At 45.1% G+C, this 25,636-nt stretch overlaps 1 protein-coding gene and 1 long non-coding RNA gene across 7 annotated transcripts in view; one reads left to right on the forward strand and one right to left on the reverse strand.

Moving 5' to 3' along the window:
* Window positions 1-1,325: 1,325 nt before the first annotated feature.
* On the forward strand, window positions 1,326-3,828 carry LOC144326879 (uncharacterized). The gene is made up of 2 exons (XR_013391761.1): window positions 1,326-2,249; window positions 3,333-3,828. It is a non-coding gene; the product is annotated as an uncharacterized LOC144326879 (long non-coding RNA).
* Window positions 3,829-8,305: 4,477 nt separating this feature from the next.
* The window catches only part of RNF41 (ring finger protein 41), a 40,813-nt gene continuing 23,482 nt past the window's right edge, over window positions 8,306-25,636 (reverse strand). For 4 of the 6 annotated variants that reach the window (XM_077923896.1, XM_028709907.2, XM_028709889.2 and 1 more), the window contains 4 exons: window positions 16,611-16,882; window positions 15,493-15,628; window positions 13,882-13,985; window positions 8,306-11,356 (listed from right to left, as the gene is read on the reverse strand). In XM_077923896.1, coding sequence (XP_077780022.1) covers window positions 11,005-11,356; window positions 13,882-13,985; window positions 15,493-15,628; window positions 16,611-16,759 — 741 coding nt within the window. In that variant the 5' untranslated portion in view covers window positions 16,760-16,882 and the 3' untranslated portion in view covers window positions 8,306-11,004. The remainder of the gene's footprint in view (window positions 11,357-13,881; window positions 13,986-15,492; window positions 15,629-16,610; window positions 16,883-25,636) is intronic. The other 2 variants (XM_028709915.2, XM_028709925.2) reach the window with 1 other exon arrangement.

The following is a 25,636-nucleotide window of genomic DNA, read 5'->3' on the forward strand; positions in this document are numbered from 1 at the left end:
TTTTCTGTTGTCCTTGTGCTTTCCAAACAACTGGCCTCCTCCCAAACCGTAGTGCTTATATACTGGGATGGATCTCGTACACGGAAAACCACAAGAAGAATTCATTTCCGCAGCATCTGTTAACAGCCCCCCCCCCAATCTCTGAAAATTCCAAAGAGCTCAATATGGTTTCCAGAACCCTGAGAAAGCTGCGGTTCCCAGCACCTTTAACAAACTACAGTTCCCAGATTCTTGGTGGGGGCGCCTTAAATGTACAGTGCAGCTACCAGTGTTGCAAAGCAAAGTTCACAGTCCTAAAAAGAAAGCTGGTTTAAGCAGGAATATAGGTCCCCAATTAAGGGCTGCTTCAAGCAGGAAGGTGGAGAGGCAGTGCGGCCTAGTGGTTAGACTGCCAAACTAGGACCTGGGAGGCACCGGGACTCAAACCCCCCACTCGGCTATGAAGCCACATCTAAAATAGCATAGAAATAAAGAAGACCGTGAAATGATACAAACATGACCCCCGCTTTGCAGCCTCCTTTGAACAGATGTGAGGAGGCTCGGTGTACCATCCTGCCCAGGGCCAGGCGATATCTGGTTTTCAACGTCAGCCGATGAGCGGGGCTTAAATTCTGCTCAGTTGGGCGGGATTCCAAGCAAACCCCTTCCTGATTCAGAAGCGGGTTTGTCTGGCTCTATCTCCTAAACAGTCCCCCTTTTTTGTTTTAGCAGGGGAATCCAGTCTCATTCAGGCAGGGGGCTGCCTTGAATTTCCTGCTGAAACCCCCAAGTTGTCCAACTCTCTTTTAGCAGAAATCCCATCTTGACTGAGGAAGGGGGTTTGCATTAGAAGTGGGACGGGCAGGGAGGGGGAATAGTTTCTAGCAGAAGTACCTGCCCAGGTGTTTTGAGGACCTATTAGTAATTGATTGATTGATTTTCTATACATACCTTTTGCAAACATCTTTTTAAAAAAAGAAACACAGTATGCCACACATTTCCTGCAAATTATCCCCCATGACCATTGCAAAGCTCACAATAATAACAGTCATAACAGCGTATTGGACCTTAACTCTGCATAGGAAGGAAACAGGGGTGGGCTGTCTAAAATAATTGTGCCCAGAAAAGGGTGGTGGTGGACAGGAGAGGTTTAGGGGGGAGAGAGTGACCCCTCCCTTCCTCCAGCTTAATCTGCAGCTTACATTTGATGTAAAATGTGCTTTTCTTAAAAAACCAAAAAGCCAGCCACAGGGACAGTCTAAAAGGAACAATATTTGGGGGGTGGGGCGATAGCTGCATTAGAGGTTCCACACTGGTAAGGAAAATTCCGGGTTGGGAGACTACTCAACAGCCCAGCTTGTCGGGGTACAGGTCCCCCCGCAGGTCCATGTGGTCAGTAAAAGAAGGAAATTCCAGCAAGCAAGCAATTTGGAGCAAAACAGCAGTCAGTAGCCTCAGAGCCTTTATTGTTCAACAGGTTCAACAGCAGCCAGTGAACCCAGAGCATGGGGCCACATTGACTTTGAAAACTTTCCCACCATATGTCAGAATATAGTTTGCACAGCATCATCAATACATCCTTGCTACATCACTAACATGTCACAAAAGGGGAGGGTTACACAAGATGAGCAGAGGCAGCTATGGAGAGCACGAGGCTGGAATGTCAGGATGACGAAGGAGGATTTCCAAGACCATGAGGATCAAAGACTGAGGGGGAAGTGTCTGGATGATATTGTGGAGCCAGACTGGCAGGATGACAGAGTGGAGAGGCTAAGGGAGACATGGGGAAATGCCGTAGGTGGGAACTTCAGGCAGAAGCACACCAGCGAGGGCAAAGCTGGCTGGGAGTAGGGGAGGATAGCTTGGAAGGGGAAGGCGGGGAGATTGGAAGACAGAGTTCCCAGGATGAAAGGCAGCGGATTAGGGGTGTAGTGGCGTTGGTGAGAACTTGAATTGCTGAGTTTCTCTTTGTGTTTTGAATCTAACCTTATTTTTCAAATCTACTCCTTACCCTTCCTTTCACTAATGGTAACTTAGCCAAAATATGCAACACTTTCAATGGTATAAAATGTCTGCAGAAACGTGAACTCTGCACATGCACAGAGGCTATGTCAGCTTAAAAACAAAAAGAGAAAAGGGGGGAGAAAGGAGGTTTGGAGAGAGTGGACTGCAGGGATTGTGTACAATTCGAAACCATTGAGGGAGATCAGCTTTATGTATCCTTTGCTCATTGCCAAGTTCTTTTCTAACATACCAAGTGCTTTTCACAGGTGGGTTTTTTGTGTGTTTTTTTACACTTATCCTAAGTTATAAATATTCTGTTTTCATTTACTAATCAGTTTTTCCATGTTGTTTATGAAATGGATCGCGGCACAACCAACATTGTTTGGGGAGTGGTATTTGTTTACCTTTTTTACTTTACTTCTTATTAATTTTGTTATTGTGCCTAGTTCAAGGTACCTGCACCACAACTTTGAATTGTCCTTCATTTTTTTCTTGGTATGAATTCGTTTTTCCATATTTTGCTATTACATCAAGAAACATTCTTTGATTTTCATTTAGGATGTTTATTGTTAGAATGCCAAAACAGAGAAGCTTCAGGTTACTTAAAGACTGTGTTTTTAAACATTTATTTATGTTTGGTTCCTCATAGATCAAGTTCCGTTCATTTTGGGAATATGTGTGGCTTTGATAATATTTTTGTATTCTTTAATAATAATTCTTTTCAAAATATGATGTCTTTGTGTCAAGTCCGTTTTCATCTGAAAATGTAATTTTTAACTGGAAATCTAATTTCTTTATTTTTGTTGTTTATATTATAACCCTGGTCTTCCTGTACATGTGGAGTAACTAACTGAAGGAAATCAAACAAAATTAGAAGATAATTACAATAATTACAGTATTTTTCGCCCCATAGGATGCACCGGCCCATAGGACGCACCAAGGTTTTTGGGGGGGAAATAAAGAGAAAAAAAATTATTTCCCCCCCAGGCGCTTGTGGGGCCGGCAGCGGGGAGAAGCGCTCTCCTCCCCGCCGCCCGCCTGCAGACCAGGTCCGGGGACAGCGGGATGGCGGCGTTCCGCCTCCCCGCTGCCCCCCGACCTTGTGGGGCTGGCGCTGCTGCTCTCCTGAAGCCTGGAGAGTGAGAGTGGTCGGTGCGCACCGACGCCTCTCGCTCTCCAGGCTTCAGCGAAAGCCTGCATTCGCCCCATAGGACGCACACACATTTCCCCTTCATTTTTGGAGGGGGAAAAGGTGCGTCCTATAGGGTGAAAAATACGGTATGTGGAAATGTGATAATAATGTTAAAATGAATAGCATGCTTAACAGGCTACAATTTTATTATTTGCAGCTAACCAAGATAACTCCAGGAGATTTTTTAGGGAGGGGCTTTTTACCCCTTCCTTCTTTTCTAATTCTGTCTTTTAAGTCCCTAAAAGGCCCTGCCCCCTACAGCATAACACTTCTATAGATGTTGTTGCAGACGCAATGATGGGGAACCCTAAGCCCAACTCCTCCTGACTACGAGACTATTTATTACCTGCAGCAGCAGCAGCAACAACAACAAAGACACAGGAGCCTGGCCACAACTCTTTCCTTTCAAAGGATAATGACTGAGATGGAGTGGGGCTAACGAAGGGGGGAGGAGTTGAATTGTAAGGGCATTTTTGTCACTTTTGAACCTCAAGACTGTGCTCCAGGATTGACAAGAAGATCACAATTGCCTCAAGATATGCAACTGATGTCTAATTAGTTTGTCGTGTATTACGTGTTATTTATGTAGGAATGTTGGAATATGTTTGACAGTGTGTTATTTCCACGGAAAGGAAAAGAATTTTTATGTGTAATTTTCTGGTTGTTGTTGTTTAATGTATAATGTCTTATTGCTTACACCCCTGTGGAGGATTCTCATGCTTTCTAATGGTTCAGGCTATGGTGTAATCCACTCTTTAGATTTGATCACTGAAAAATATGGTATTTTGTTAGTTGCTCCTTGGGACTTTTTATCAACAAGCGCCTTTGAAATGTTTTAAATAAAAATTGAGGTGTACTTAACAGTATTCCCAGTAGAGGGCAGCAGTACATAACAACTGAAGTTGTCACATCCCTGGCCTCATGAGTCCTTCCTATTCATGTAAGTTTTTTATGATGAAGAATATACAAACAAGTACAGTGGTACCTCGGGTTAAGTACTTAATTCATTCCGGAGGTCCGTTCTTAACCTGAAACTATTCTTAACCTGAGGTACCACTTTAACTAATGGGGCCTTCCGCTGCTGCCGATTTCTGTTCTCATCCTGAAGCAAAGTTCTTAACCCGAGGTATTATTTCTGGGTTAGCAGAGTCTGTAACCTGAAGCGTATGGAACCCGAGGTACCACTGTAGAGCCATTTTCAGAAGGATGGATATGCTACTAAAGATTTACTCATAGCCAACAAGAGTTAAGAGTGAATCTCAGGTACTATCAAGGGCGCACCTGAAACATTTTGGAACCTTTTAGAAAGCATTGCACAAACGCTGATTATTAAAGCTTTTTTTTTTTTTTTTTTTTTTTGTCTTCAAAAGCGTACATTGCACCAATGAACCTTCCTCATGCTATGCTTACTGGAGGGTTGAAAGACTGTGAATTAGGCCTAATCTGATGTGTTAAGTTGCATGATACATCACAAGTGTTCTCCAATCAGCCCCCCCCCCCAATTGAAATACTTGATTTTTCCCCAGTTCTGGGATAGCTGCTTCCAATGATCAGGCAGGGCTCAAGGAGAGGACTGGGTGGTCCAGGCAATGTTTCGTGAACTCCACGTCACTGAGAGCAGCATCAGAGAATCCAAACACAGCTGCATCTCCAGCCTTGTTGCTACGACACTTCTCATGTGTTGGCCAAGAGGGAAAAAACCGATTTATTTATTTATAGGGGTGCCCTTTAAATAGTTGGGAGCACCTAACAGCGCAGATGTTGCTGTGTTCCCAACCCCACCCAGCCCACGTGGCCAATGGTCAGGGTGATGGCAGTTGTAGGAAGGCAACAGGCACAGTCTCTCTGCAGTGCTTGATCGCAACACTAAACTCAGGCACAGCAGCTTGTAGCTTTCAACTGAATATTTGTAGGAGTCATAAGGCAGGACCTTTTTATTGGGGGGGGGGGGCTTCCCCCATTCCCATGCTGTCACCTGGAAGGTACTAGATGCAAAAGAAGAGAGGTATCATCTGTACGTACTTCTGGAGTCGACATACCAATTCCTGATCATCTGAAAACCCAAAAGCATGAAGTTAAAAGGCAGAACTGCCAAGACATCGTTCAGAAGCCTCAAGTTCCACACCAGCTTCCTCGTGAGAAACTAAAAGGCACCGGGTGGCTACATCCATTGGTCCTGTGGCCTCACCTCTGCCTTATTTTCTACTCTGTCCTCAATTCTGTCTCCATGCTTTTATGCCTGTACTAAGCTCCCAGGTGGCTGCATATGGCCTCAATTTGAGAAATCATGATAAGGTATCCATTTGCTAAGAGATGGGAAAGTAGAGCTGTTAGGAGCTACAGCAAGGATCTTCTAAGAATGTATTCATCTTAACCCACTATTATTTCACACATCCAGGGAGAGACAGACCCAGTTTCTAAGCAGAGAAAGAATGAAAATTACTGTCAGGGGTTCAGGGAGAGAGGCACAGATGAGGGAGGAGACTGAGAGCGAGGGGGAAGAATCCCAGGACGACGAGGAAGAGGATGACAATGACTTGAGGGATTCCATGAGTCTTTCAAGTGAATCGGAGGATTCCCAAAAGGGGGCGCCCGTGGTCAGGCCAAGGGGAGTCACAGGGGGGACACGTCAGGAGCAGGGGAGCAGCAGGGGAACCCCGAGTGGGAGTTGGGAATCGGGGCCGGCTTCTCCGCCGGAACGGAGTGAAGGGGGTGGAGTTTCCAGTGTGACAGGAGAAGCAGAGCAGGAAACAGAGAGGGAAAGGAGATCGGGGCAAGACGTCCTCCCGGAAGGGGCGGAGAGTAGTACAGGGAGTAGTGTAACTGTCAAAAGGAAGGTCAGAGGTAGCGAACGCGCGCCAAGTTCAAATGTGGAGGTGCGCGGAAATACAGAGAGCCCGGGGGAGGAGCCAGGTCCCAAAGCACGCAGGAGGGGGGAAGAGTCGTCTGGGGATTCAGCGTCAGGGGAATCCAGGAGGGGCGAAACCCCAGGGGGCAGGAAGACCCTGCGGAAAAGGAAGGAAAGGAAGAGGTGGAGCAGCACAAGCCTCTTAAACTGGTGTAGAGGCGGGACTGATTCAGAGGGGACTTCAGCGGTCTAAGCGTAACAGACGTGGGGCTGCGCGCCTCGGCTGTGGAGCATACAATGTACTGCAATAAAGATCTTTGTATATAAAGTGGACTTGGCGTTGGTCTCTTGTGAGCTGGGACCTGAGGCGGCCCTGACAATTACCTTTTCCATTGAAATGGCAGAAAACACATTCAGGCTGTACCAGATATAAAGGGAAATATATATACATAAGGGAAGAGAGAAAACCTGTTTCACACACATTGTTTCAAATGATCAATGTACCCACTGACACTTTCTTCTTTTTAACCTTGACCGCAGCTAGTGTTTGTCAGCAGTTTAATTGACAGAACCCAAAGGCAGCTGTGGCAGAAAAACAGATCAAACCCTTATAGCAGAAAGCAATGGTTTTGTTTAGGTAGAATCCATTTGGCATTAACGTGCTAAAGTAACGCAAACCGGGCAACATGTCAACAGGCATGGCAGCTAATAACTAAAACTGTGTTGAAGAAGTTGGCTTGAGTTTGGCAGGAGCTGTTGTTCCCTTTCCGTAGAGGTCAGTTCTGGCAAACCTACTGGGGAAGAAAGTCTCTTCCAGGGCCTCCCAGTTTTTTAAGCCTCGGCAGATGGCTTAGTTTCACCATTCTCCATCTACCTACCTAACACATTCCAAGCACCTGCTACAAACCCCATAGCTGCTCATATCAAAACAAGATCATTTGTCCACTTCTTCCCAGAGTTTGCAGGCACACCTGTGTGAACACGATATAACCCAATGGTCAAAACTCGGCAAGGGTTAAAAATCCTTCCCAACCCCTTATACCCGATTTGGGGGATCCAACTTTCCCAGCAACCCCCTCCTTCTGCTTCCACAGGGTTCAAAATGGAAGCTGTCGTCTTGTCAACATCGGGGTGAACACTGCTTCTTGCCCGACTTTTCTTCTTACAATTGCTTAGCTTACAGAGTAAATCTATACTAGCTATTTTTGCTCTCTCCCCATATAATTCCTCTGGGCTGTGGCTCAATGGCCGGACAAGGTTCGTGCAAAAGGACCCAGGTTCTCCAGCATCTCCAGGTACGGTTGGCAAACACTACTGATATCCTGCATTGCAGGGGGTTGGACTAGATGACCCTTGGGATCCCTTCCAACTCTACAATCCTGGAGAGATGCTTTCAGTCAGTGGTGACTACACTGGGTAAAATAACCTCAGTTTAAGGCAGCTTCATAGGTTCCTTTGCTTTAAATAAGGGTTTCCTTGCTTTTAACAGCAATTACCTGGGGTTGATTGTCGATTAAAATCCAAGTAACATTTCTCCCCACAAACCAAGTTGTCAGCTTATGCTACAAGCTGTCAGTTTATGCTAAGGTAAAGGGGCCCCTGACCACTAAGACCATCACGGCTGACTCTGGGGTTGCGGCGCTCATCTCGCTTTATTGGCTGAGGGAGCCGGCGTACAGCTTCCGGGTCATGTGGCCAGCATGACAAAGCCACTTCTGGCGAACCAGAACAGCACACGGAAACGCCGTTTACGTTCCCGCCGGAGCTATACCTATTTATCTACTTGCACTTTGGTGTGCTTTCGAACTGCTAGGTTGGCGGGAGCAGGGACTGAGCAATGGGAGCTCACCCCGTTGCGGGGATTCGAACCGCCAACCTTCTGATCGGCAAGTCCTAGGCTCTGTGGTTTAACCCACAGCGCCACCTGTGTCCCAGCGCCACCTGTGTCCCGTGCATACAAAATAGTATGCATGGGTTAAAACTGGATTTGCCGTGATAAAGGGGTACCTCCCGGCCTGCCCACCTCTCACCCCCATTTAGAATAGCTCTGCATCCCTTACAGTGCCTTGTGGGTGACGGAAGGAAGTGGTGATAAACAAGAGCTGGCTGGCTGTGACATGGCAGCAGTCATGCATTTTTCTACGCCCATGTCGTACCTGAGTACGTTACTAAGGAACCAAGCAGCTTTCCGAGAGGTTAATGCAAAAAAGGAACCAAGCAGCTTTGCAAAGTTTTCATGCAGGGTGCAACACACCTGAGTCGGAAGGAAGCTTGTAAAGGAGTCAGGAAAAAGGCAATTTATTAGTGCAGTCAACACAATTGAACAGCAAAACACAAAATGCGATCAGCAACTTGCGTACTGCCAGGAGACATAACAAACTCTATGGTACGTTTCAGAGCACAAGAGTGACAGCAGGACATCGAGGGGAGGTAAACAAGATGTGTTAGGAGAAAACAGTGAAGTCAGTTTCGCTCAAGATACAGTTATTAGGTTGGATTTAGCAGCTTTTTCAATTCCTGAGCAATAGGGACAGAGTTAGAAATTACTTCCAACCAGCATATTCCCCTTTCTAAACATGTCATTTATCACTGACATGTATACGAGCACAACCCATTCCATCCCTAAAACTGATCTGACTTTTGAAGCACATTCCAGGTGTTTTTAAATCATCTCTTACAAAATTGAAGTACGAAGAAATGAACTGTAAAGTTACTTTTAAGTAGCAGCTCATACAGTTAACAGTTGTAAAAGCTGAAACACCATAGGAAATGGTAACAGGCTCGGTTTCTGAAGCAAAGTTCTACTTGGGAGCAGAGCATAAGCAGTGTGCCAACAAAGGAGAAAAACTGGAAGGAGGAGGAAAACCGAGGACACAGCAGAGCTGGAGAGCAACTAATGAACAGGTCTGTGAAAAAGCAAAGGCCACGAACAGAATGATTGCTGCAGACTTAAGTATCTCCAAAGCACAAGCATTTCCCACAGAATGAAACTGGAAACAGCATCTGCTTGGTAAATATTCAAGATCATAAACAAAAGCTAAGCTGCATTATTCATGCACTTTATTCATAGGAATGATTGAAGTTCCACAAGAGGGATGGAGATTATTTTTGAAGGGGTTTAAGAATCGTGTCTTCCTATACTCTTCTATCCTTTCTCCCACCCCACCCCACTTTCCACAAAAAGAGCAATGGTTGTAGGCTATCAATTGCTGTGAAAACCACATTCCCAATATACGCTGATTCTCCACCATAGGATCACCATGAAGAACCAGGCCACTTACTATAATACAGGACTGGGCAAACACTTCTTAGATGATATATTCCATTGCATCCATTTACAGTGCGGCAGGAGAGGAAACATTCCTCAAGCAGCCATCATTCCTGTTGATAGTATCCAGGAGTTCTTTCTGTTCCAAACATTTGCAGATGGTAACTGCTTGCAAAGTGGTCCAAACTCTATGCTGAAGGCGGCAGCTATGGTCATCTACTGTTGCAAATCCCTTATGTGAAATATTAACAGCAACCATTTCAGGCAGCAATAGCACAAGAAAGGGAATTAAACCTTGGTTCAAAGTTTCTGCTCAGATGAGGATATTCAGGGAGTCTTAACAAAGTGAAAGCTGTTCAGAAGGAATGGTACTGTCAGTGTTTAGATACAGAGCAAGGTCCAACTGCTCTTTTATTGATGCTTTTATTCCTTGTCCCACCAACTCCAGCACAAATGCTTAAAAGCAAGGAAGAAATATTCAAAGCAACACACACAAAAAGAAAGCGGCTGTAAAAAACGGTTGCAAATAAATTAAATTTAACAGGTAAACTAAACTTGGACCTGAAGACATTCCTGACCACTGTATTTAAAAAATAAAATAAGGGAAACATATAAAGGCAAAAGTAGTACAAAAAAAATACTGGACACAATCATCGAGATGTCAAAAACAAAACAAAACACAGATTTATCAAAACAGCCAACGTACAATGACAAGACAGTTTCATCCAGGTTAATTTCATTTTTTTCCCATTTTCTTTGCAAGGTCACAAAGTTGAGACAACCTTAAATGGCACACACACAATTCAGAGGAGTCTGGTTCTGTTCAAACTGAGCAGAGCATCTGCTTGAAGGCTTGCATCCTATGAGAAAGGACTGAAGTCAGCACAGAACCTGACCTCACCAGCGGCACTTTGAGAGTACGAGGAGGAAGATGACATCTGGGTTCTGCGAGGAGATGTGCATTTAATTCTGCACCAGCAGCAGCAGCAGCAACAGCACATTGCTAAAAATGCTAATTCTGTTGAAAACCAGGCCCTATCTGAAAAGGAAGGGTTGTCTTCTGTGCAACGTAAGGCCACGCATCTCAAGGAAGTTGCAGAAATTGTCCTGTCGGGTTTTTGGCTCCATAACACTTTGTATGCCAAAAACATCACTACTGGTATGTATATTTTATTTGGCATTACTCCCAGTTTGGCATCTGCCTTCTCATGTACCCCATCCTTGTCCATCCACCCCATCCCACCCCAAAAAAGGCTGCAAAGTTGTGACTTAAAGGTACTGTGTGAAAGTCAGATGCTATGGGGCCAAGATGGGGAAAGCGTGTGCCCTGCCTGCACAGAGATGCTTGAAGAGAAACCAAGTCATCTGGGCCAATGCACTCATGTCAGGAGATTGTAGTCTTCTCTAAAGACGTTTACGGCAGAAGCCCACTTACCGGAGCACAGAGGAGTTTCTTGTGCTTTTATGAAGACATTTGGAAACCTGCGCCAACATCAAACCGGAGTGGGATTATCACAAGGGGGTGGGGTGGGGGAAATGCAGCACGGCATCTTGCATAAGTTGCTGGGCACCTGCCCAGTATAATTAGGAAGTGGTGTGTTAATCAACAGAGAGAAATAATGCCCTGACACGGCACAGCAGGGCAAGATCAGTCAGCTTGGACACGGTATATTTCTCTCTCAAGCACATTCGTTCATCATCTCTGCTAAGTCTTTAGATTTCCTCCACTCCGTGTGCAAATATCATAACCAGGCCTGGCTCTAGCACCATCTCCTCACCCATGTGCTGATTCTCACAGGCCATCACCACCACAGCCTGCTTGCCCGGAATGCGTTTGGCCACATAGTTTTCATAATAGCGCCGGTTCATCTGGCGGGTTTCTAGTGTGGCCAGGCCCTGGGGCCAGTTCCGTTCGTGGGCGTTTTCAATCAGCTCGTTGATGATGGATGTGGGGCAGCCGCTCTCCACCAATGAGCGCTTGATGACAGCCTGAAGTACGGCGTCTGGTGTAGAAATCATACCGCCCCACCGAGTCACTCGGGCTGGCTGCAAGGAGTTCACCCACCTAGAAGCAATTGAAGAAAAACAAGTCAAGGTAAGAGAAATATCAGGGGAAACAAGAGTGTTACCTACAAGCCTGAAGGTGAGGAATCCTAAATTGCATTGCTGATCTAACCTCTGGCCATGGGCCAAACTACAATAGCAGTCTTGACTCAGAAGCTGCCAGCTTATTTTGAGCACTTCTGCAGATATTAACTGGGGTTGTAACTCACTTTAAAGTGTGTATGTGTGTATGTGTAAAAGGTGAAAAATAAATGCAACGAATGCATGGCATTTTGCTTCCAACTTCGAGGAAAAGACAATGGAATGGGAAGAGACTTGCTCAGTGGTTTTCCAACTTTCCATCTTTAGAGAATGCTTTCCTCATTGATCTGTCCTCTAAGAAACCCCTTGCACATTATACATAATTCCGGGGCATGTTCTAGGAGGTTCATTCAGTTTACTCGGAACCTTGGCCAGACCTGATGTTTCTCCAGTTGCCTCAGGTAAACCATGTGATCCTCAAAAACACACCCAGCTACCCCTGACCCCCCACTTCTCTATGGTTGTGGATCACACAGGGAGATCAGTAATGGGCGAATGGTATTATAGGCAGCACTTCTTCTGTTCTTGAACTTTTCGGAAGCTTCCAAGGAGCGCTAGGGTTTTCCAAAGGCCACGAGAATCACAGGTTATTAGTTTAGTCTCAAGGCTTAAGACAGGGGAATTCAATTTTCAGCTCTGCCACCAAATCCATTATTTCATTTCCAATCTACCCTGAAGTGAGAAATGTGAGGCTTCAAGATTTGATCCCTATAATGCACTCTGCTACTGGAGATTGCAGCTACTTTAAACTGTTAGCAGCTTATCGTCTCCCATGGTTAAGACTGAAAGCAGCACATAATATCTGTGGTCCAGGGCCTGCACTGTCAGCTGGTATGGATTTCAGGGAATCAACACTTTGGAAGACAAGAGAGTTATACTGAATAAGACTCCATATTTAGGAAATGTGTTTAAATCCTTTTCTCCCTTCTACATTATATCATACATAATGAGATATTTTACTATAGCCCATTGTTTGTTAGCCACCGGGTGGCGCTGTGGGTAAAACCTCAGCACCTAGGACTTGCCGATCGTATGGTTGGCGGTTCAAATCCCCGCGGTGGGGTGAGCTCCCGTCGTTCGGTCCCAGCTCCTGCCCACCTAGCAGTTTGAAAGCACTCTTAAGTGCAAGTAGATAAACAGGTACTGCTTTATAGCGGGAAGGTAAACGGCGTTTCCGTGTGCTGCGCTGGTGCAAGCTCGCCAGAGCAGATTCGTCACGCTGGCCACGTGACCCGGAAGTGTCTCCGGACAGCGCTGGCCCCCGGCCTCTTAAGCGAGATGGGCGCGCAACCCCAGAGTCGGTCACGACTGGCCCGTACGGGCAGGGGTACCTTTACCTTTATTGTTTGTTCTCCTTTTTAATTGCAAACAACCCTGCTCTAAACACTCCTTTTGCTTCATCATGTTAAGTTGGAATTGACCGATGGTGTACATATAACACAATGTTAAAAAGCAGACACACAACAGTGGATTTTTCTTTCCCTAAAAAATTGCCAGAGAGAAGCTATTGTAACATTTTCTAGAGACAGTGTAAGGGTTTAAGACTAGACTGGAACTGATTTCATTTTTAATTTTGATTGTTTTCATCTGTGTTATGAACACGGTATCTGACCTAAGCCTTCAAAATAAAAATGCAAAATAGTAAACATTTCTTTTCTACCTATTGCTCCTGTATGCGAATCAGCCAGGCAGCATGGATTCAAGCTCCTGTAACACTCCAGGAATCCAATGTTTTGAAACACCTTGGGTGATATGTGAGTGATATGTGAGTGGAACTCCACCCCTTCCTCTCTTGCCCCTGCAGCCACCCCCACAAACACCTGCGTTGCCATAATAGGAAGCATCTCCTTGCCTACTCTGTATATTATTGTATCCCTAAAGGTAAAGGTAAAGGGACCCCTGACTGTTAGGTCCAGTCGTGACCGACTCTGGGGTTGCGGCACTCATCTCGCTTTACTGGCCGGAGGGAGCCGGTGTACAGCTTCCAGGTCATGTGGCCAGCGTGACTAAGCCGCTTCTGGCGAACCAGAGCAGCACACAGAAACGCCGTTTACCTTCCCGCTGGAGCGGTACCTATTTATCTACTTGCACTTTCTGATGTGCTTTCGAACTGCTAGGTGGGACCGAGCAACGGGAGCTCACACCGTTGCGGGGATTCGAACCGCGACCTTCTGATCGGCAAGTCCTAGGCTCTGTGGTTTAACCCACAGCGCCACCTGCATCCCTTATCGTATCCCTAGAAATGTGCAAATTTGCAATGCGAACACACACACACACGCGCGCACACACACACACACACACACAGAGATTACAAGACAGTGAGGTCTTCTTCATTCCCTTTTTCAATCACTTTCCAACATTATCTTAGCTATGCTGGCCTTGCCCATGTCAAAAAAAATACCCTCACCATTCCACCCTCTTTTAAAACTCAGTTCCAGCACTTACTCTAGGATTTCATTATATTCAATAGTCTCCTCCAAATTCTGCAGGTTGGGATTGACACTACGTATCGCTCGCATATATGCTTTCAACAACTGAATGTCACGTTTCTGAAAGAAACAGAGTAAACGAGAAGATGAAAGCTGCAGTTTTTCAAATAAGATTTTGAGAAAGACCCCGTTAAAAAAAAATATGTCCCCGACGTTTAGATCTCTCCATTACGAGACGGTAATGGGATGCTAGGTATGGACCTAGTGAAGAGTCAGGGAACATAAAACGCATAGCGTGGTTGAAGCTAAGTGAATGTGGACCTATCTCCCATTTCTCCAGGATAGGAAGAACATGGGAACCCTACATTAGGATGACCTGAACTTTCTAAAGGAAAAGTGGGATATAATAAACATGTCCTGTAGGCATTCCGTAATTCCTGAAAATAAGACCCTTTTCCCCGGCAGGGCTCTCATGCCTTCAAAAGTTTCATGACAGGCGTAAAACCACAACCAATGGCCATCAAGGATCAGACCAAAGGTGCATCTAGCTTCTCACAAGTCAGCCAGATGTTTTTGGGAAGCCCACACAGCAGGACTTGGAGGCAAAAGTACTCCCCTGTAGCTTGCTACATGCAACTTGCATTCAGAGGCAAACTTTAGCCATTTGTATGAGCCAACAGTTTTTGAAGGCATCATAAGCCTGCCACAACTCAGTGGCAGGCTCAGTGGCAAACCCAGCACTGCATGGAGTTTGTTCCGGTTTGCGAACTTTTTTCGGAAGCTGAACATGCTCCGTTTTGAGTGCCACGCTTCTGAGTGTTATGCTGAGGTCTGTCTGTTTTTGCTGTTTATTTTGCGTTTTTGTGACTGTGTGGAACCCAGTTCAGCTACTGATTGACTGTGTGACTGCAGTACATTGTTTATTGCTTTCATTTTATGGATCAGTGGTCTCATTAGATAGTAAAATTCATGTTAAATTGCTGTTTTAGGGGTTGTTTTTAAAAGTATGGAACGGATTAATCCATTTTGCATTACTTTCTATGGGAAAGCATGCCTTGGTTTTGGAACGCTTTGGTTTTGGAACCGACTTCCGGAACGGATTACGTTTGAGAACCAAGGTACCACTGTACACTATATAAATACCATTCAATGATAATGTCCTGTGGTACTAGACTGCATTACTGCTCAAAGCTACAAAAGGAACTTTCAGTACCTGAAAGGTTTTAGCCTCTGTATTTTAAGAAAAACCAACTGTCACATAGTGAATGCCCCTTTTGGATATTTTACAGCCACTCAGAACTTGAGAAGAATCCAGAGTCTAAAAAATATTTGAAATCCATCTGGGCAAGAGTCTTTTGAAAGCTTCCCTTCCTCCTTAACATCAGGACTCAGCTATAACACTTACACAATACTTAAACTCAATATTCCCTATCTTCTAACAACCCCCCCCCCCAATTGATTTTTCATCCTCTGACAAATTCTGAACTAACAAGAGAGGTAATTTAGTCCTTTAGCCATTTCTCATGGCAACACAAACTCTTATCAGTTATTTGAGCTTGCCTGGGGAAAGAGGAATTGTTTATCTACTTAAAGGAGCCACAAAGACTGCTGCAAAAGAAGCTGTTACCTGCTCCGCTAGCTGGTGCTTATGTTCTGCTGAAGTCTTTTCCAACTCAGCTATCCTTGTCTGTTGCTGCTGCACCACTGACCGCAAGTGTTTGATGCAGTTATGATTCGGTAACTCATCTTTGGGCATTTCCAAGCTGCATGGAGAAGGAACAGCAGGAATTGAGAAAGGTGATTAAGCAATGGGTGTCTTCTAATAGAAACTCATGGTTAGCTGACCTGCAAACAATGCAGAAGCAAAAATCTATACTTTAAAGCAAACTGGGACTGAAGTCAGTAGTCTCAAGTTACCAGCTGCCAGTATTGCGCAACTCAACTGTGCCGCACGCATCATAAAAGCTGTCTCATATTAAGCTTGACCAGGTGGACCACACAACCAATGTGTCTCTCCTGCTGATTTTTCCAGTTCACGCTGGCATGGGAATGAAGCCCTACTGGCTATAGTAAAAGGTAAAGGGATCCCTGACCATTAGGTCCAGTCATGACCGACTCTGGGGTTGCGGCGCTCATCTCGCTTTATTGGCCAAGGGAGCTGGCGTACAGCTTCCGGGTCATGTGGCCAGCATGACTAAGCCGCTTCTGGCAAACCAGAGCAGCACATGGAAACGCCGTTTACCTTCCCGCCAGAGCGGTACCTATTTATCTACTTGCACTTTGACGTGCTTTCGAACTGCTAGGCTGGCAGGAGCAGGGACCGAGCAACGGGAGCTCACCCCGTTGCGGGGATTGGAACCGCCGACCTTCTGATCGGCAAGTCCTAGGCTCTGTGGTTTAACCCACAGCGGCACCCACGTCCCGTCTCCATTGGCTATATAAAACCCTTAGACCAGGGGTGCCCAAACTTTTTTCAAAGAGGGCCAGATTTGATGAAGTGAACATGCATGAAGGCCGACCAAAGCTGTTGCTTTTTTATGATTTTACCCCAAAGTTCTTGAGCTTTTTTTAAGGATTGAAGTTGTTGGGCTTTTACCCCAGGAGATAAACTGCCACAGGGGCCGGATTAAACCAACTGGCGGGCCGGATTAGGCCCCCGAAACAGACTTTGGACATGTCTGCCTTAGACAAAGCACTGAACTATGACATTGCATTGCATCGGGTCAGACCTAGCTGAATACTTACCCGCATCCCTGCTCACAAGTCACAGGCCGCTTTGGATTGTGTTCACAGTCGTTGAGGTGAGACATCAGGTTGTCAAGTCGCACTACAGCGGTACAACCAAAAACAGCGTTGTCACATGTGATCTGCAGCTTAGATAGCATATTACGCATGATCCGAGGAACAGGCCGCAAGTGAGCCACGGTCACCACACTTCGGTCCACAGGGCAAGTCTGTTGTTGGGAGAACCACTGGGTGATGCAGGCATTGCAGAAGGCGTGTTCGCAATGAGGAGCCTGTGCAAAGAACAGAGCAAGGTATGCCAATGCAGGTTACATATCAGGTTCACGCTACTGGTTTGTGGCCTGTGTTCATGTGGGCTCTCTATCGGTGTTCCATGTTTTTCACAAATAAGAGAAAGAGTTGGAAGAAGAACAGAACTTCGACCAATAATTTAAGCCAATCTAAGCTACTAACAGCAGATGAAGAGAGCTCACTTTGGCTATAACTTACCAGACACCGAAGCAGCAACACAGGACAACTGCCATCAACCAAAGGATATGAAAATCATCTACTGCCTTTGAGGCAGAGATATCTCTCTCTCTATCTCATATCAAGCCTATTGCAAATCATACTTTGCCATTTCAGTGCTGGTGTGGTACAAGTAGAGATCAATGGAAGGAGGTGTACATTCACCACTGTCCAAGGCGTTCAACTCAAGAATGAATTGTTAAAATAAATCTTGATGATTTGAAAAATTCACTCCACAGGGTAAAGTAGCACAGGACCTCTCCCTTTAACCAGCTGTTTTCATTGCACTGCCTGTGGGCGTAACATAGACAATCCTCCAAATAAGGCACAGTTGTAGTTATAACTCTTCTTCCAGAGAAGATTTATTCATGCACAAATGTACTTCACCAGCTCAGCTACTCGTCTCACAGCTCTGCCTCCCAGGCATTGCCAACTGACAGAAGGCAGAAGTTTAATTTCCTATAAACTAATTCGCAATTGCTTGGTTCTCACCGTGCTTTCTGTCTTATGATAATGGGGAGGAATTCAGCGTAGTGCTAAGGAGAATGTTCCATCTGGCAAGTCGAAATGCTTGTGCTGATGGAGCAATTTCCCCTCTTCTCACCTCCTCCAGCCTATCTGCTGTTCTTGGGTTTCCCCCAACCCGAGCCAACCTGGGGGGGGGGGTCAGGGGGTAGAGAAAGGGGGGGAAGCCCTGTTGTGCTGGCAGAAGTCCTTGAGTTGGCTTCTGCTAGCAAGATTCATTAGCTGAATCGGGCCAATTTTCTTAGTTTCTTCCTGTGTGCTCTCAGGTTTTTCCTGGACATCTGCTACACTAAGCTCTCCTACACTCAGCATGTGCCATATGCTTCCAAATAAGCCAGTGATGTAGCTGAGAATGGTCAACCTGTTGAGCACCATAAGCCAACAGAAGGTTTAAAATACACTGTTGCTGAAATCACAAAATGGTCATTCATCAAGTGTTTGTGTTGATGCATTTGGACCACAAGACCAACACTTGTGGAAGTGATACAACTGGCTTGGGAGACCCATAAACATCACTCATGAATTAGTCTGCTAAGAAGTAAAGTTACTGATGGCTGTAATACAGTGTATTCAAATCTTGGCAAACAAAACAGATTTCTGTACTTTTACTAATAGTCTACAATTATTTTTTAACAGGGACTTTTTGTACATTTTTATTTATTTTCAAGAAGGATGTCTAGGTACAGAATAATAAGCATGTCCTCAGCAGAACAGATGTTTGTCGTTTTTTAGGCAGTAATAGTTATTGCAAAGGTTAATGAATGCAATACATCAAGTAACAATAGAACAACTAATTACCCCCCACCCAACGAAATAAAATTCTTTGTGAGCAATGCACACAGAGGGCATCCTCCAGAAAACCCCCCAGCAAATCTCTATTGCAGATGGGAGACACAGAAGATTAACAGGGACATTTTAACTTTAGCAAGCAATTAGAGGCTAACAATGCTGCATTTGCTCACTGACTCATCCCCATATAAACAGAAATACAGGCAAAGGCCTCCAGCCTACACCCTGACCCCATATGAAGAGAGGCTGAGAGATAACACAACTCGGGTGGCGGAGGCAGCTGGGTAACTGGTAATGCACAACACATATTCAATCTAAAAGGGAGTTAGGAAAGTTCAGAAGCTCTCGGTCTATTTCCTCTCCCATTCTCCCAAGCTTAATGACTTCCTGTTCAGAGAAAATCAAGATGTGCAGCTGAATAGCACATGTTGCTCTCCATTGTATGAACCGTATCACAATGGATTAGATGCAATGTGCATTCTGAGGCAGTTTTTAGAGTGTCGCTTCAAATTTAAACGCAAAACAGTCTGTCTCTTGCGCAAGAGGGAAACAATTTGAGTTTATTAACATGCCTAACTAGCTTGCTAAGAATAATGTTTCTAGTGCGATCAGAAATACTGTTTAACACTAAGATATTTTGCACACATACCATAACAAAACACTTGAGTATTTTAGGTAGACTGATCTCTCATGGCTACTGCGAATCAGCTAGTTCTGGTAGGTTGTATCCAACAAAATCATTGTATTCGCAAGAGAACTTCCTTTCCTTCTCCTCCTTCCTCCCACCAGACTACTCCGAAATCTGTTCTGGAACCCCCAGAACAGATTCGGGGGGCTTTGCTGTGCTTGTGGAAGTCATTCCATGAAAGCAATTATTTCGTTGAATACAAGCTTCTGTCTCCTCTGACAGGTTGGAACAGCATTTTAACTTGACTGATGCATTTTACAGGGTCACTAATTAGCGAGAGAAAATGCCTTCTCTGTTCAGTGCACAAGATGTGACTGGCGAGGTCCATCTCGCCCCCTGATTGCTCGTTTCCCGTTGCTTTCTGAAGACTTTGTTTTAGCAGGCTCTGGGCAGACTGTGTGATTTATTTTTGCTTCATCCAGAAATTTGTTTCTCACTTTTTGGTTTTCTGCCACCCCCACATTTTGCTTTTTTAAAAAAAGTTTAAGCAATGTTTATAAAAACTGGACAGCTTCCTCACACATCTCAACAGCCTACACCCCAAAATACAATTCACTATGGAAATAGAAGCCAACAACCAACTTCCCTTTCTTGACGTCCTAATCTACAAAAAACCTGATGGCTCCCTAGGACACACTATCTACCGGAAAAAAACACACACCAACCGCTACTTACATGCACAATCACACCACCACCCTGCACAAATAAACTCCGTAGCCAAGACTCTCATCTCCAGAACCAAACGCCTGGCTGACAAAGACCACTTGACAACTGAGTTACAGAATCTCTCAAATGTGTTAATTGCCAATGGATACCAGCAAAACAGGGTTACGAAGCTAATCCAAAAAGAAACACCCCCCAAAAACCAAGACACAGAAGAAAACAATGGCATGGCCCTCCTTCCTTATATCAAGGGCACTACAGATAAAATTAGCAAAATCCTCCATAAACACAATATCAAAACAGCCTTTTGCGCCAACCAAAAAATAGCCAATATCCTCAGAAACCCCAAGGATAAAATCCAGTTGGAAAACCAAGGGGTCTATGAAATACCCTGCAAAGTCTGCCCAGCCACGTACATTGGACAAACAAACAGACGAATAAATGCACGTATCGCAGAACACAAGAATGCCGTCAAAAAAGAAGAAAAAACTTCCTCTCTCTTCCAACACATGAAAGAAACAGGACACGAAATTAATTTTGCAGATTCCAAATTGCTCTCTAACATGGAACATCACCACAAGAGAATAATCATGGAAGCCATCGAGATAGAGAAACACCCTCACAACATGAACAAGCGTGACGACACATCCCGCTTGCCAGACATCTGGAAATTAGCCCTCCCCACAAAAACTGACACCAGATCCAGAGGCACACAGAACGCCATCACCAATCAACCACACCAGACCCAAACCCAGACCCTCTCCACAGATAAATTACAGACACCATCCAGTAGCCAAACCATGGTGGCACCTCCGGATGCTGCACCCCCCTGCAATCCCTACACAGATCTGGCTGGCACAGGCCACAAAACCACAGCTCGCCCCTATACACGAAGCCAAGCCAGAGCACAACTAAATGTAGTACACCCATCTTCTCAGAAAAACTCTTCACAAAGTTCAAGAGGTCAAGACACAAAGGCTTTAGCAACTAATCCACACCTAATGACCCACCTAAGTGGTACTCAGGATATCACTCAAGAAATCACTCAAGATATCCCTCAAGCAATTAAGGAACAAAAGAAGAAAAGGCACACTAGCCTGGGAACTTCCTCTCTGCCCAGAACATTGGAGGCCACACCTCCTCAACAGTATTTATAGGAACTCAAACACTGAGATCCTGCTCTGTTCCAGTAACAAGAAGCCGAAAGCACCAGCCTGAAGATGACGAGTGAGACCTCGTCGAAACGTCGCCTAGACACCCCAACTTTTACACGGGAAGATACCCGAGGACACCAAAACCTGCATTCCTGTACCCGTGAAAATCTACGAAAGCAAATATCTCACCTCTACGGGGAGGAAACCTTCCAGCTGACAAGAACCTACGAGAAACTAGAAATCCGAAGAGCCACCATCTTATGTGATCTCTTGTTCCTACGCAACTGCCGAGACAACAACTTAATTCCCACAAGCTTCCAACTTAAATTCCACTCTAAAACCCCAGCTACCGAAAGGATCCTGAAACGAACTGAACTATCCCTAATCAGAAACGAACTACACAAGAAAAGATACCTACTAAACCAAACCAACAAAGATCTGCTCACTCTTCACCTCAAACTCTGTAACAAAATCCACCCTGCACTCTGGGACAAATGCAAACAACTAGCCGTCTGGAGAGCTGAAACGGAGACCTCACATAAGACAGACACACATACCAACAAACTCCACAAACTAGAGAAACGCCAGAAGCCCAGCCACCCTCCACAACAACCCATGAAACAAACAGTACATAACATATCAGACAGGATCCTCACCTCAACTGAAACCAAAGTACTCTCCAAAGGTTTCAACTTTGCAGTCGCCCCGAGACGCATCCCCACGGAAAACATCATATGCGGAGTCGAAGCTAGCCTAACCAAAATCAACCCAGATGAAGCCAATAAAATCAGACTTGAAGTCACCAACATCCTCTGCTCCAGCAAACCACCCAGAAGCAATTTACACAAAGAAGAACAGAAAGCACTCACCAACCTGAGGAAAGACAACAACATAATCATTCTCCCAGCAGACAAAGGTAATGCCACTGTTGTGATGAACACATCGGACTACCAAGCAAAACTATCAAATCTACTCCAAGACCCTACCTACCAACCTATAAAAACAGATCCCACCACCTACCTGGAAAAAACCACCAAATCCAAAATAAAAGCCTCTCCTATCAGTGAAGAAATCCAGCTAAGAATCATCCCCAGAGAAAAATCATCCAGATGCCCCAAACTCTACGGCCTCCCCAAGATACACAAAGAAGGAACACCACTCAGACCAATAGTCAGCTCCATAGGCTCACCTCTACAAAATCTCGCTAAATTTCTCGCCAAGCAACTCCAGCCCTATGCAGAATCCATCTCTTCACACGTTCCAAACTCCTTCCAGTTCATAGAAACAATAAAGAAGCAAAACCTACATCCCAATGACCTACTTGTGAGCTTCGATGTTGTATCTCTCTTCACACAAGTGCCCATTAATGAAGCCTTGACAGCCATTCAAAACAAATACAATCCCCCCGAATACATCTTGGACCTGACCAACCACTGCCTAACCAACACGTACTTCATCCACAATGGACAAAGATACAAACAGATAGAAGGAGCACCTATGGGATCACCCCTCTCACCGGTCATCGCAAACCTGTACATGGAACACTTTGAAACCAATGCTTTAGACAAGTCAGAACACAAACCCAAACTTTGGCTCAGATATGTTGACGACACCTTTGTAATTTGGCCACACGGGAAGGAAAAACTGGACAGCTTCCTCACACATCTCAACAGCCTACACCCCAAAATACAATTCACTATGGAAATAGAAGCCAACAACCAACTTCCCTTTCTTGACGTCCTAATCTACAAAAAACCTGATGGCTCCCTAGGACACACTATCTACCGGAAAAAAACACACACCAACCGCTACTTACATGCACAATCACACCACCACCCTGCACAAATAAACTCCGTAGCCAAGACTCTCATCTCCAGAACCAAACGCCTGGCTGACAAAGACCACTTGACAACTGAGTTACAGAATCTCTCAAATGTGTTAATTGCCAATGGATACCAGCAAAACAGGGTTACGAAGCTAATCCAAAAAGAAACACCCCCCAAAAACCAAGACACAGAAGAAAACAATGGCATGGCCCTCCTTCCTTATATCAAGGGCACTACAGATAAAATTAGCAAAATCCTCCATAAACACAATATCAAAACAGCCTTTTGCGCCAACCAAAAAATAGCCAATATCCTCAGAAACCCCAAGGATAAAATCCAGTTGGAAAACCAAGGGGTCTATGAAATACCCTGCAAAGTCTGCCCAGCCACGTACATTGGACAAACAAACAGACGAATAAATGCACGTATCGCAGAACACAAGAATGCCGTCAAAAAAGAAGAAAAAACTTCCTCTCTCTTCCAACACATGAAAGAAACAGGACACGAAATTAATTTTGCAGATTCCAAATTGCTCTCTAACATGGAACATCACCACAAGAGAATAATCATGGAAGCCATCGAGATAGAGAAACACCCTCACAACATGAACAAGCGTGACGACACATCCCGCTTGCCAGACATCTGGAAATTAGCCCTCCCCACAAAAACTGACACCAGATCCAGAGGCACACAGAACGCCATCACCAATCAACCACACCAGACCCAAACCCAGACCCTCTCCACAGATAAATTACAGACACCATCCAGTAGCCAAACCATGGTGGCACCTCCGGATGCTGCACCCCCCTGCAATCCCTACACAGATCTGGCTGGCACAGGCCACAAAACCACAGCTCGCCCCTATACACGAAGCCAAGCCAGAGCACAACTAAATGTAGTACACCCATCTTCTCAGAAAAACTCTTCACAAAGTTCAAGAGGTCAAGACACAAAGGCTTTAGCAACTAATCCACACCTAATGACCCACCTAAGTGGTACTCAGGATATCACTCAAGAAATCACTCAAGATATCCCTCAAGCAATTAAGGAACAAAAGAAGAAAAGGCACACTAGCCTGGGAACTTCCTCTCTGCCCAGAACATTGGAGGCCACACCTCCTCAACAGTATTTATAGGAACTCAAACACTGAGATCCTGCTCTGTTCCAGTAACAAGAAGCCGAAAGCACCAGCCTGAAGATGACGAGTGAGACCTCGTCGAAACGTCGCCTAGACACCCCAACTTTTACACGGGAAGATACCCGAGGACACCAAAACCTGCATTCCTGTACCCGTGAAAATCTACGAAAGCAAATATCTCACCTCTACGGGGAGGAAACCTTCCAGCTGACAAGAACCTACGAGAAACTAGAAATCCGAAGAGCCACCATCTTATGTGATCTCTTGTTCCTACGCAACTGCCGAGACAACAACTTAATTCCCACAAGCTTCCAACTTAAATTCCACTCTAAAACCCCAGCTACCGAAAGGATCCTGAAACGAACTGAACTATCCCTAATCAGAAACGAACTACACAAGAAAAGATACCTACTAAACCAAACCAACAAAGATCTGCTCACTCTTCACCTCAAACTCTGTAACAAAATCCACCCTGCACTCTGGGACAAATGCAAACAACTAGCCGTCTGGAGAGCTGAAACGGAGACCTCACATAAGACAGACACACATACCAACAAACTCCACAAACTAGAGAAACGCCAGAAGCCCAGCCACCCTCCACAACAACCCATGAAACAAACAGTACATAACATATCAGACAGGATCCTCACCTCAACTGAAACCAAAGTACTCTCCAAAGGTTTCAACTTTGCAGTCGCCCCGAGACGCATCCCCACGGAAAACATCATATGCGGAGTCGAAGCTAGCCTAACCAAAATCAACCCAGATGAAGCCAATAAAATCAGACTTGAAGTCACCAACATCCTCTGCTCCAGCAAACCACCCAGAAGCAATTTACACAAAGAAGAACAGAAAGCACTCACCAACCTGAGGAAAGACAACAACATAATCATTCTCCCAGCAGACAAAGGTAATGCCACTGTTGTGATGAACACATCGGACTACCAAGCAAAACTATCAAATCTACTCCAAGACCCTACCTACCAACCTATAAAAACAGATCCCACCACCTACCTGGAAAAAACCACCAAATCCAAAATAAAAGCCTCTCCTATCAGTGAAGAAATCCAGCTAAGAATCATCCCCAGAGAAAAATCATCCAGATGCCCCAAACTCTACGGCCTCCCCAAGATACACAAAGAAGGAACACCACTCAGACCAATAGTCAGCTCCATAGGCTCACCTCTACAAAATCTCGCTAAATTTCTCGCCAAGCAACTCCAGCCCTATGCAGAATCCATCTCTTCACACGTTCCAAACTCCTTCCAGTTCATAGAAACAATAAAGAAGCAAAACCTACATCCCAATGACCTACTTGTGAGCTTCGATGTTGTATCTCTCTTCACACAAGTGCCCATTAATGAAGCCTTGACAGCCATTCAAAACAAATACAATCCCCCCGAATACATCTTGGACCTGACCAACCACTGCCTAACCAACACGTACTTCATCCACAATGGACAAAGATACAAACAGATAGAAGGAGCACCTATGGGATCACCCCTCTCACCGGTCATCGCAAACCTGTACATGGAACACTTTGAAACCAATGCTTTAGACAAGTCAGAACACAAACCCAAACTTTGGCTCAGATATGTTGACGACACCTTTGTAATTTGGCCACACGGGAAGGAAAAACTGGACAGCTTCCTCACACATCTCAACAGCCTACACCCCAAAATACAATTCACTATGGAAATAGAAGCCAACAACCAACTTCCCTTTCTTGACGTCCT

This window comes from Podarcis muralis, chromosome 2, assembly GCF_964188315.1.
Source record: "Podarcis muralis chromosome 2, rPodMur119.hap1.1, whole genome shotgun sequence".
In the NCBI taxonomy this organism is placed as follows: domain Eukaryota; kingdom Metazoa; phylum Chordata; class Lepidosauria; order Squamata; family Lacertidae; genus Podarcis; species Podarcis muralis.